This window comes from Poecilia reticulata, linkage group LG17 (genome assembly GCF_000633615.1).
Source record: "Poecilia reticulata strain Guanapo linkage group LG17, Guppy_female_1.0+MT, whole genome shotgun sequence".
NCBI lineage: Eukaryota > Metazoa > Chordata > Actinopteri > Cyprinodontiformes > Poeciliidae > Poecilia > Poecilia reticulata.
The window spans coordinates 5,047,578-5,061,157 of NC_024347.1; the positions used below are offsets into that span (position 1 = coordinate 5,047,578).

Below are 13,580 nucleotides of genomic sequence, written 5' to 3' on the forward strand. Positions count from 1 at the left end.
TCAAATAGAAAATTAAAACTTCCACATCACTTTACTAAACATTTCATACTGTAGCAAACACAATCTGAAACTTAAACGTAGCTGCTACAGAATTTTTGGACATATTGACAAAAATCTGCTGTGCGAGTGCCACATACATGTCATTGCTGAAATGACCAATAATTGACTTAATCTCATGCTACACTATACTGTCTGTGGTGATGAAGACTCACTCATCTGGACCACACGTTCTTTCTTCATCAAGAAAGAACGTTTGAAACAAACCTTTCAATACACACATATAAACGGCCAGCTAACTAGCTAACAGTGTGACAGCAGCTTTGAATTTCAGTTTTATATTTCATTGCTAAGAGTTATATTTTGTCTATAGAGCTGAGGTGTCCTCTGTGCTTTTCATTTGCAGGAGGTGGATGAGGTCATGCGTTACTTGCTGAACCTGATGTTAAACATAATAAAGATTAATAGCAACAAAAAACAAAAACACATTTTGGAGCTTTTTAAAGTAAGTTTCAGAAGCTTTTTCTTGACACGAGTTTCAGAAAGACATTGCCCTGTACTGGTCAAAACCTATGGAGAGCCAAATGGGACAAAACTAAATAAACACATCACTAAATAATTTATTGAATATGGAATTAAATCATTAAAATTCTATCTTTGTAAACACTTATTTAAATATATGTTTAATTCATTCATAGTTTCTGTTCCTGAAATAGTTTCATCTGTCAATCGTGTTCATTAAAGGGAAGGGGTGGAACTGTGGGCGGGGCTAAAACTGTTTGTCAAACTATACTACTTTAGCCTCATTCTTTGAAAATCGTGGCATTTAATCAGTTGTTCGACTTTCTCTGCCGTGTGGTCCAGATGACAACCTCTTGCTTCTATGTTGCGTGTTATTTGTAAAATCTTTCTAATGGGCTCATGAGTTGTGAAAGCTCTTAAAAATCCTCCGTTACAATTCCATAATTTTCAAAGAATCAGTGGAGTTCATCAGATCAGTGTTAGTCCAGCACACAGCACTGATACTCGACTTTGATGGACAAGTTTGACAGATAAAATTATCTAATGGTGACAATGCAGGAGCAGGAATTAATGAATACCAATTGAGTTAATTATTTGCATCGTCTTTATTTAATTTTGTCCCTTTTGGCCCTCCGTAGAAACTGAGATGCCTTGTGAAAAATATATTATTTCCAAAGCTGTTGGGAAAAAAAACACTAGGTAATCATTTTCTATCAGAACATTTTGTCATCAGTTAATTTCACAACTGGATGAACACGCAGCAGATGCAGCAGAGGGCCGATTATTTTTTTCAAGCCCTAAAAATACCCAGCAGCTGCTGAGCAGCTACTGAAGGAATGTTAGCGATCTAGAAGAGCAGCAGAGGAAAATACTTTGATAACTTTAGCAGTTCAGCTTCAATGTTTTCAGCAGCATAGAAATACTGCTTGTTTAGTTTTTTTTAACCTTTCAGAGAGTAAGTGTACTCTCTGAAAGTGTTACCAAAGAAAGTAAAATACAGAAATAAGACAGTCAGAAAAAAGAAAGGCGCGTGAAGAGTTACATTACAGCTGCAGATGACAGACAGGGCAGATGAGTATGGAGATAAAGTTTTCAAAAGAAAAAAAAAAAGAAACTTAAAAGAAGATTTGAAACTGAAGTAGTTGTGAACATATTTTCAGGTTAAAATTTTCTTTTGAGCTTAAAATATTCTTTCAGTTTCAAAATAATTTTTCAGTTTAGAATCCTTTTTCAAATTTCTATTTTCTTTTCTTTTGAACAAATGTTATGGCCTCAATTTAGCTCCATAGATGAGTTCTTTTTTTTTTTTTTTTCCCCCACAACTCATAAGTTTTGTGTGATGCATCAGTAAGTTTCCGCACCAGTTTCCTCGAATCGGTGCATAAGTTTCTCTCGCCTCGCCCAGACATCGCCACACCGCTAAACGGCCATCTCGTCCCCCAGGCAGTCTGGCAGACTCTCTGAATTCAGCACACTGAGGAGCCGTGCGGCACCATCCGCTCCCTCTCCCTGCCCCCAGCTGTCGCGGTCGTCGCTTTCGTCCGTGTTCGACTCGTACTCCGACCCGATGCCGGACTCTCTGAAGCGCAGCAGCTCCAGGGCCCCCAACACCTGCTCCCCCAGCAGCGAGCTCTCGTCGCTGGGCGTCTCTCCAGCGTCCCGGCCCCCGGCCAGGCCGTCCGACACCAGGGAGGAGAAGCGGAAGCACTCGAGTCGGACCCCGCTGCCGCTCGGCCCCAGTGGGACGGAGTCGGAGTCGGCGCCGGCGGCACTCGGGGAACAGGGCCCGGACAGGGCCGAGAACCAGGCGCCGTCAGCAATCTGGAGCTGAGAAGGAGCTGCTAACGGGCCCGCGGATGAGGAACGAGTCATGGACGGACCAGGAGCACCGGGGGGCTTGGCGCGGAACGTGATCTCCAGAAGACTGTCCTGGGAACCCACTGACGTGATATGAAGGAGAGAAGAAGAGTTAAACTGATGCTCTCATCTGTACAAATTCGGGTCATTGTGTTTAAAGTTTCCATTACAAATAGTCGCAAAACTTTGTTGATATTCCAGTGATGTCGGAAAAACACAATTTCATAAATTGTTGTGTTTCCAATAAATAAGAAAAACAACTGAGATCACACATGAATACATTTGTTCACGCGATAAGTCAACATCATCCTCCAACTACTTTCTGTCTTCTTCATGGTTTACACCAGTGGTAACATCCCGTTCATGTGACTCGTTTGATGCAAAAAGTGTTTCCATGGCAATGTTGCAAAATAAACCAATTTTGATACAGCTAAAAAAAGAAAGGAAAAAACCCTCATCCTAGAAGCAAAACTTTTTGTCAAAAAAGGAGAGTTGTTTCAAAATTGGTGCGTTTCCGTTAAGCTAATTTACTTTAGAAATGTCAAACGCAGCTACTGTCGTGAAAGAAAATGATAGACAATAATTGAGAAACACTGCTGGCGTGTGTTTGTTTCTTGTGAATGATCTCAGTGACATAAACAGAAGTTAATGTGACGACATGTCAGAAAGTTCAAGTTTTGAATTCTTCTGCGAGGCACTGACTGGTGGGAAGCGAAGAAGAAGAAGTGGAACTTTAGGATTCGCATAAAAAGACAGAAAACAAGACCAATAAATCTTCTATGCAGAGAGGGAGAAGCTGCACAGAGTGGGATGATGTCAGCGCTGACAGGGTTTCACAAGTAATTACTTCATGCTAGCTTATCGCCACTGGCTGGATGCAGGGAAGAGAGGGGGGGGGGGAAGAACAGAGATCTTTACTGCATTCTCTGACAGGCCTGTCATGGGATAATTAATTGCGCGCCAGCGGTGGATGATAAAAAGGAGCTATAACCGGAAGATAGGGCGAGAAAATCAAACCAGAAAAAGGGAAGGAAGAGAGGAGGGGGGTGAGGGTGGTTTGAAGTTTTGCGGAGGAGAAAATAGTAAAATCTAACAAAATAAACAAGGAAGCGAAGCCGTTTGTTCACTCACTAGACGTTAAGTGTCCAGCCGATTTGAGCTCCAGCTCCTGGATCTGCTTGACCAGCAGGGAGATGTGCTGCAGCAGGTCGGTGTTTTGCTGCAGCAGCCTCTGGACTCGGGCCTGGGCCTCGGTGCGCGCACACATCTCCACCGACAGCTGCTCCTGCAGAACGTGGACCTGCAGAGAACACGTCGATAAAAACAAATGCATTTTTTCCCTTCGTGCCTCCTGCTTTGGAAGCAAACTGCACAAGAATGGAGTCTCTGTTCGAGGCGTTCGGTTCCTCCAGGTTTTTCCAGTCTTACTTTCGTCTGATTTAGTCTCAAACGCAAATGGAGCAAAAAAAAAAAAAAAAAAAAAGACAGGAAGTGACCTGTGCGGAAGCTGCCAGCGAATGCTGCTCTTGCTGCTGGAGCTGCTTCTGGAGCAGCCGGACCTGGTGCTCTGCGGAACAGGAGGCCTCGGCCGCAGGCTGGGCCAGGGAGGAGGCCTCGATGACAGGGGAGCTCAGCAGGAGAGGAGAGTCCTCACACACCTGGACACATGGAGCAGAACCAGATCAGCTCTGAATGTCACTGAGCCGTCTGACGTCTCACTGCGTCAGATTTATTTACCTACTCACAGTGGATTTTCTGAGTTAGCTTGTAATCACTTTGTTAATGTAGTATAATTTATTTGTTGGTTCTTCAGCAGAGTATATCAAACAGGCATATGAGTACCATAAGATGGTTTTAATGATTGATTTCTAATAATTACTGAGTCGGTATATTTCATTAAATTGAGATTAAATAAGTCTTCACTTCTTCCGACTCCTTTTTAAACAGAAAAGTAGCAGTAAGCTAATTGTTTATGTTCTCTTGCAATACTGATCACTTGTTTTCTTGTTTTTCAAAAACCGGTTTGAAAAAAATAATAAATAAACAAACAAATGAAATGAAATGAAAGCCCCTGGTTTAGATATATCATATTTGAAGAATTCAACAACACTATAAAACCTTTCACCTTCCGACATGCACATGCATAAAGGGATGGTATTATGTGCTTTCCAGCCACATAGTTCCAATCAAGTTACTATGTTACCTTTCAGTTGTTTTAAGAATAATATGCATCATATGTGACTTAAAAGAAACTTCGGAACGTAATGCCTTGAAATTGTGCATCTGTCTCTTTAAGGAACTCCTGCTCTTTCTGAAACTCCACCTTTAAATGAAGTAATCATTTTATTTGGTGACACAAAACTCAACAGTTTCATTTATTGTCACACTACATGTCCTCCCTGTGCATAAGTTGATTTTCTCTGGGTACTCCGGCTTCCTCCCATGGTCCAAAGGTCACGAGGGGTCAACAGCAGAACAGTAGGCGCTCTCTGAACTATGAATAAATAATGTGAAAAAGACACCAAACTCTGGGCTGTGTCAAAAACAGCATTGCATTCACGCTTAATGCATTTTATGTTTTATGTTTTAATCCCTTTGCTTCATGTATATGACGCTGTTTATGTTGTTAATATTATTGTTAATTATTGTACTCTTTCATTACCATCCCACTTCCTTAGAGATGCTGTTCATAAAAGGGCTGCAAATCAACCCACGCTATAATCACCATAATACAGACATGGGACTGCTGCTTTATTCAGTTTGGATATTGTCCCTATCAAATAAGCTCAATAAAAATAAGTGTAAAGAGACGTAACTTTCCCCTCTCCGACTTCATCCATCCAGATTCAGATGTCTTCAATTTGCAGGTCTGGGCACCGATCGAAACCACCAGCGGCGCTCAGAGACATAAATCTGAGTGATGGTGCTCCTGATGATGCAAAAGCTATTAAGATGATTTCCTGACTGGCTGAATTTCATTAGCGCGCTGCATGCTAATGAAGCCAAGCTGCGGCAGAAAACAAAAAGCACAGAACTCCTCGTGAATGTTGCGGGGGAAGACGGCTCCCTGTGAGGACCAAACGAAGGAGGAAGAAGAGACGGAAAGCAGTTTGATCCATCATCATCACGTTGGATTAACAAATGGAAGAGCTGCGAGGTTTAAGAGTGACTGTCTGAATAGTCAACTTACAAAAAAATAAAAAAATAAATAAAAGCGTCCTGATGGGTTGTGACGTCCGACTGCAACTGCTTAGCACTCATATAAAAGATGAGTCACTGCTTTGAACGTCTCATTTACAAGTCAGGCAACGGCTCAAAATTCCCTCTGTAGTTTCCACTAACAAGATTCAATAAAGAAAAGGCAACATCAGCTTGACCAGAGGAAGTGAAAAATAAACAAACGCACTAAAAGACAGGAATTGGAGAGCAGGTTGTCAAAGCTGGCCGGTTGCTAAGAGAATGACTAAGAGGAGACTGTCCTGTTTGGTCAGCTTTGATCCAACTAACCCACTTCTGTTCACGTTTCTACACTCACATTTACTCACACACCCACTAATACAGCAGCTCTCAAACATCCTTCCGTTATTCCTCTACATCTGATGGTTGCTAGGTTTGCGGCGCTACCGCTACGCCTTCGTTTTAGTCTCGTCACGTCTGCTGTGTTCTTGTTTTTCTCCCGCCTCAACCTTTCTGCTAATAATACTGTAAAATCAAAAGCATTGAGCTAACCCAGAGGGCTTTGTAGTTAGAGAACTTACTGTTCTGGTGCAGCCTACCATGGAGCCCATTCATGGAGCAATAATGGGAAGATGTTTGAGAGCTGGTGTATTAGTGGGTGTGTGCGAATAAAAATATGTACAGAAGTGGTTTAAAAGCTGAGAATCTGATAGTTTGAGCTCCTCAGGGAGGATGATGTAAAGAAACGCCGAGCTGCTTTCATCTTCATGCAACAGAAATATGAAATCCCCTGATTAACGTTAAGCTAACATCTCATCTATTGGTCCAAAGCCTGAGCATGATAGTATTGGTTGAACTCCTTTAAAATATTTGCATAATGTGTATTTACTTTGAAGAGAAACAGACTCGTGATAGTGATGCTTGAATTTGGGATATTTATGCTTGGTTTGAAATATTGCAACTGGCTGAGTTCATGTCCAGATGTGAAGATACCACAACTTTAACTTTAGTCACCACCACTTATTGCTATGGAGAATCGATCCCAGTACTTCCCAGGGAAATAAATACTTGGCCTTACTAGCTTGTTTATATCAGAACTAGATTATCTGACTATTTATTGTTCCTTCATCCCTTTCCATCCCCAGAAGTACAGAAAACCTTGTTCTCTATTTATCGCCCAAGGCTAAACCAGGCAGCTGTTATTGTGAGAAAATCACAAAACAACAGCTCTTGATGTTAGCCTCTAATAAAAGCTAAGGACTGAGGAGTGAATTTGCCAGTGAAGCCGTGGGTTATGAGGCTCATATATGAGGAACAAATTACGACGCGAGCGGCTCATTAACCACCCAGCGGGCAGCTCTGTTACTCAGGGTTCGGCCGGTTAAATAACACTCCTGGTGAAACTGTGGCTAAATCAATGCAGCAGCTGTCTGATGGTAAATGATGATAAAGAACATTAAGTATGTTCTATTGAGGCTGATACTGTTGATTGCCTTTACCTTTTAGAAAGACAAAAGCATTTTGCGAAAGTCAAATATCTAATCCGCTATCAAAAACTCTTAAACTTTATTCTTAGATACATTTTCAAGAACTTGAAAATGGATATATATTTAAAGTATTCTTTCATTTAAACTGACTCTTATCTGAGTAACTGATTTGATCATTTGAAAACTGCTTTTTGCATTTCAATCTTATTGTTGTGTTGTATTAAAATGTGATTGATGATCTGAAACTTTCAAGTGTGACAAAAGAACAAAACCAGAAGAAATTCTTTCACAGCGCAAACTTTAAAGACGCTGAATTATTATTATTTTCCAGGCACATTGTCATCTCATAGCACAAACAGGTAACAATGTTAACTTGTGTTGTAAAAGCATTTCTACTTAAGCACTTTAACTCGTTGCCAGGGCAGCACCGGTTTTCTCCCACTGCAGCACCAATAAAGCGGCCGGCGCCTCGGAGACTCGCCGAGCGGCAGTCAAATATCGGGGAACAGGCAGCGGCTTGTACAACACCCTGAGATTAGCAGGAGTACGCAGTGGTCTCATCAATAAACCATGTGATCCCATCAATATTGAAGAGACCTTGCGGAGCGTTCCTCCACAAACGAGAATCAAAAGTCTGCTTGCTCAATACGCCGTGAATCCCTCGGAGCTTTCAACCAATTTCATAGACGCTTTACGAGGCGAAACTTTCAGCCTGCATTCGATTGATTCAGGGTTTAGTAATAAGTGCAGTATTTGTACCTTTTTTAGTTCTTTCTAGTTTGTTTGTTTTTTTGTAGTACTGGTAGAAATATGATCAAAGGAGCAAAACTACAGTCTGTTTAGTCAAACAAGTGTAAAAATGATTACTTTAAATGACTGCTCTGAATAATTTAGTTTATGTGCTGATAATTTTTTGGTGGGGATTTTTTTTTGTGCATGTACAAAAAGCAGTATATAATTATAAAGTATTTTCATTATTCCACCCCTGTTCTTTGCTTGTCACATATACAGTGGCATCTATATGTTATATATACAAATGTGAATATGAAGTTTTAATAATTTCATGGATTTCTCTGCACAAATGGACTGTATTCGTTTTGATGGTTTTTAAAAGACAGCACTGCAGCTACACAGGGAGACACCATTTACTAATCACATAAATTCTGAATTCTACTCTGGACTTCATTTAGGGGTGTCAAAGTAAAGGAGTGTCATACAAATATCTGTGTACTGTGTTGTTATGCTTTTCCTTGATCTTCACCATTTTAAGCTGCTTTATTATGGGCCGTGACACAAAATCATGGTCGTAATGTGAAAAGTCAGAGTACTTCTGCTTTCTGAAAGCCAGGAGAATTATTCCAAGACATTAGAAGAAGAACTGGTTTATTTGAAGCAAAATTGGGGGGAAATTGTATGTTTAAACCTTGTCGAATGAAACATCTGTCGAGGCTGGCACAGAGCAATCCGATCTGTAGCCTCTAAACAACCCTGTAGTTCTTCTTCAGGTTCCCGTGAGCGTTTTCTCACTGTAATTTTCTTTACAGGTTATCTCTGAACAAGGAATTTAAATTCTGAGCTGAGAAAATGAGGTAGCAGCATCAGAACCGGGGACTTAAAGATCCTCTGTACCAGGGACTACTGTAGAGCCTATGAGATGATGGTGCAAACTTGGATTTTACTTAGAACCAAGAACATTTTGGACAACCCTGAGAACAAGAGAACTGTTACAGAACAAGAGTGTCTTCAGTTAGAGGCTTCTTCAAATTCACTGTAGTACAGACTGTTACTGGAGATCTTTCCTGCCACAGTTATTACCGTTTACAACAGCTCTGCGGAAAAACCTTGAATTAATATGAGTTACAACTTTAACGTCGCTTCCCTTTGGGATAAATAAAGCATTTTTGCATTTGAATGAAACCAATTTTAATGGGGTGCGAAAGCAGCCGGCGCTGCGTGAGAAAACCCGAATTGATCAAGGCCGACACGAGCAAGCTGCACCTCACCTTGGCATCGACTCCCAGGGCCTCGTCCTTTTTGTTCTTCTCCGGGTCTGACGAGGAGACGCACTCGATGCTCTCCTCCGTGGTGCCTTCGAGGTCCGTCTCCTCTGACAGCGCCAGCCTCTTCTTCGCTGCGGAGAGAACGACATGTGTCAGGAGAGAGCTTCACGCGGAGCTTGCGCCGCGTCTCGAGGCGGCAACAACTGCCGCATCAGTGGGCGCCGAGCCGGCAGGAGTTCACACACAGTGGAGCTTTGATCTGTGGGCCTAGTTGACTCATATAAAACAATCGGCATCTTTCATTTGAAAAAAAAAAACTGACAGCGTTGGAAGATGACATATTTTTTCAGAATTGTTACAAATTTGTGTTTCTTCATGAGCAAAGCCTGACATTTGGGAGGAGAGCAAAGTGAAGGGAGGTGTTTTGTAGTCGCGAGCGGGTTGCTGTGTAGGTGTGAATAACCTGGTGCTGCCTCCAGCTCCTCCACCCTCCCCTCTTCATCCTCCTGATCCTCGCTTTTCTGCTGCAGGGTCAGCTGGTGACACACATCGAACGCCTGGCCCACGGTTCGCACGATCCTCATGGCCTGAGACTGTGTGGGAGGACACAGAGGAAGGGTGTGTGAGTAGTAAGGGCAGAGCGAGGCAGCGAGATGAAGAGCACATTCTGAAGGAGACGTATAATTAGGCCACGCAGCAGGCGAGGAAACGGGCTGCCGGAGGAGACGGAGTGTGACTGTTTGTGCTCAGGTGATGGAAAAAAAAAAAGGACAATGAAACTGGAAAGAAAGACGCAAATTGAGGAGAAAATTGCGACAGAAGGACAAACACTGAAGACAAAGTCTTTTCAAACATTATTTACCAAAGGCACTCCGATACCTGAGAAGAAATGCATTGTTGGAGACTCAGTGAACCAAATTTACCCCAAAAGTGGCTTCTAGTTCCTCAAGTTAAACGTTTTCTTTAATCAGAGGTTTACACACACACACACACACACACACACACACACACACACACACACACACACACACACACACACATACGCACACACACACACACACACACATTCAAATGTTTCCAGGATGCACTCTGCTGGGACACGGTTGCCACTATATACATCTTCTATTAACTTGTACTCTATATTTTTCAGTGTTTTTAGTAGTGTAAAATATTGTATATGCATATGTTGTTTGTTGCTATGGTTTCTCATTTCTATTTTCTCCCTTTCTGGGGGTTTGGAGGCAGATTTCTAGGTCGTTGTGTTCAGCCCTCCCCCACAACTCTCCCAGTCAGCTCCTTCAGACTAGCCAGAAGCAATTAGCAAACTCCTGATAAAACTGAGCATCTGCTGCGCTCATTGCTGGAGCTGCTTCTCAATGAAACGCTGGTGAAAATGTTAAAGGGTTAATAGACGAGCCATGCTGTGACGACTTCCTGAAAGCAAAGTTTCAGACAGAGCACAAGAATTTGGTGAGACAGAGGACCAATTTCATGGCATTAAATTACAAAGCCAAATTTCTTTGATGTCATATTTGATATATATATATATATATATATATAGCATTTTTAATAACAGAACTTAACATAGTTACATGATTGTGCATTATGTGAATGGAAAATACTTAATACTGCCCCTTTAAGGCCACTCTGTGTAATATATTTGATCCCAAAGAGTTAATATCCACATAAATTCTGTTTCTCCTCTGTAGTTGTTTCTAACCTGAGCACCAACGCTGACCGGTTTGAGACACCAGGACTTCCACGGTCAATTTCAGGCCTTTTTCTCCCCCCAAAAAGCTCCAAAATGTGCACCAGAGACAGACAGCCTTCTAAATCAGGCAGAATGAAAGGCTGCCCGCCCGCCACGTCCTTCCTCAGTCTCACTCAAGGTGATGTTTTCAATCTCGCGAGCTGGCAGGAGCCTTGTCAAAAAGAAATTCATTGCTCTCGTGCCCCTGGAGGATCCTCGCGCCTGAAACCACTCAGTCGATATGTCAAGGTAGCTCGAGCCTGAAAGAGGTTTAATCAAACGCAACGGCAAAATACATACATTTCGACAAAAAAATAAAATAAAATCGGGAAACGGTGCGAGGAAATTGATTAGGGTGCCGTGTCGTTCACAGATCAGAGGGATGAATTTTAGCTTCAGAACGGTAAAGTCAACAGAACAGAAGTCAAACACAAAAGGGCTGCGTTGATGATTTTGACATCTGAAAGCTTTGTGTGCCTCGGCGTGCCGCGATGGAAATGCATCAAATCTCCTCTAAATCAGCTGGTCCATCTCCTCCCACTCAGCGCACATGCTTGGTCTGCGGCACAAAGATAAGGCTTCACAGACCCGGGGAGGTAGAGGAGAGAAGGCACCACTGACTGCGTCCGCGACAATGGGGTGGGCGTTTCGCTCGACGCTGGTGAAAATGTCTTGAAGTGCCGAGCGACAATGGCGGCCTCCTTTTTCTTTTCCCTCTTCCCACCAGAGCGATTAGCATGCAGCCTCACTAAGTCGCCGTCGGCGCCGTATCCATGGTGAAGGGATGGGAGTCAACCTCGCTGATGCTCCGTCTTTGAAGGAAAAACTGCTTCGGCTCGCGCTCATTCGGCTATGTGGGGAAACAACATGACTCTGCTTTTCTTTTTGTTACGACGGGTTGAACGTTCCCGCGCTCCGCCTCGCAAAAAAAGTGTTCGTAACCTTTGAACTTTGACATATATGTTACAGTCACAGAGCAAGAGCAACTAGTTCAGAATAGCGGAGTGGGGAGGGAAATGATGCAGGTTTTTTTTTGAAAAGTTTATCAGGAACAAACCATCATTATGAAACATGGTCATGAGAAATTGGTCGTTAGCTGCTTTTCTATCGACCATATAAATTGCACAATTCGACATTCCGAAGATGAATTTGCATAATGGAAACACGCCAATTTGAAAAAAACAAAGTAGTTTTCTGATAAAACGTTTCAGCGGTGGGTGAAACGTGTTTTATGTTTTCTTTTTTTTTTTGCCGTATCGAAATTGGTTTATTTTCACAAATCAGCAATGTACATTTTTTTCACATCACAAGAGTCATTTGATCAACAGGATGTTGTCACTGGCACAAACCACGAAGAAGACGATAGGAAGTAGTTTTTATCGCGTGAACAAACTTACTCGCGTGAACAAACTTACTCATGTTTGTTCACGCGATAAACAAATCATGTGTGATTTTAACTGAATTCCTTAACGTAAACACCACATTTTTAAATTGTATTTTTTCAACATATTATATTGACAAAGTTTTGCTCACATTGGAGACACAGCTAGTGATTCGGGGAAGGGAGATTAAGCAAAATACCAGGAAAAAAACATGTCAGGGCCAGCAAAAAAAACAAAACAAAAAAAAAAATAAAACATTTGAGACTTGCAGGAATTTAATCTTCTGAATTAAAGCTGGTGGAGATCATGACCAAATCTTAATTGTAGGAAATGATGGTTGGAAATGTATTGAGCTGTGATTAAACACACACCATCGGATAAATATACATTTTAAAAAAGGTGGAATGTTGTGGTTCCATCACACAGTTTTGCGCAAAAGCAAAATAAAACTTCAGATGAATAACCATCTGCAAAGATTCAGATGTTTACATGAAATCAACATCCAAACATCTAAGCAACTCCCTACAGAACTGTTTGCATAAAACGAGGCGCTGGCTGCTCAAGTACTCCGCATTACCCGACATACCAGCTACATCGCATCCCTTGCGGTTACTCAAGAACAACAAATGAAGATGCTAATTGTCAGGTGCTAATTAATCAAAACAAGAGAAAATGGTTTATAAGAAACACAACAAACCAATTAGACTTCAGTGAGCTGAAAACACTAATTTATCAAGTTGGGGTTTTTTATGTACAAGTGAGAAAGTGATAATGATGATGAACTATAATGATCACAAACATGTCATTTCTGCTGTAACGCCGTTTCCTTTTGTGTAAAGACTGCTGGTGTGTTGAAAGACATCTGCTACTAAGAGCTGAATGTAAGAAAATGAAAAGGGTTTTAGGCTCCTTTACGGCTTTGTCAATGTGTTCCTCTTCTGAATAGTGCATGTTTACTGAGATCAAGGCTGCAGATTTCAGTGCTCAGGAAGGGCTAAATTATCTTTTATTTGATTTTCTTTCCACATTTATGGACAATTCAATTGACTATTTTGGGGATGGCATTTCAGTGCTGTAAGGTCAAATAATTAATAATTATAAGAAAACATGCTACATTGGCATTAACATAGATATTAGCCAGCGTTAGTCATTTCTGACATATTGATTTTGGTCCCATGAGTGAAACTGGGCTGATGTTATCTACCAATGATACTTTCATTCTGTTGCCATTTGTGACAGAGCGGGGAGGGAGTTGGCTATGTATTATTTGTTTGGACATTTGATAGTGATGCAGAGCAGAATCGCATGGGTATTAACTAGAACAAGGAAGAAATGTCAGCTGTGTGGTCATGTTTCACGGTCATGTTTCACGGGGCTGAAAAGGCACAGTGAAACATGTGCCTATTTA

At 41.7% G+C, this 13,580-nt stretch overlaps 1 protein-coding gene across 1 annotated transcript in view; it reads right to left on the reverse strand.

Annotated features, from left to right (window-relative positions):
- Window positions 1-1,832: 1,832 nt before the first annotated feature.
- Window positions 1,833-13,580, reverse strand: part of LOC103479031 (carboxyl-terminal PDZ ligand of neuronal nitric oxide synthase protein-like) — a 24,657-nt gene continuing 12,909 nt past the window's right edge. The window contains exons 6-10 of the mRNA XM_008433236.2: window positions 9,504-9,633; window positions 9,044-9,171; window positions 3,873-4,034; window positions 3,508-3,676; window positions 1,833-2,459 (exon numbers count right to left, since the gene is read on the reverse strand). Of these exons, the coding sequence (XP_008431458.1) occupies window positions 1,939-2,459; window positions 3,508-3,676; window positions 3,873-4,034; window positions 9,044-9,171; window positions 9,504-9,633 (1,110 nt within the window). The 3' untranslated portion in view covers window positions 1,833-1,938. The remainder of the gene's footprint in view (window positions 2,460-3,507; window positions 3,677-3,872; window positions 4,035-9,043; window positions 9,172-9,503; window positions 9,634-13,580) is intronic.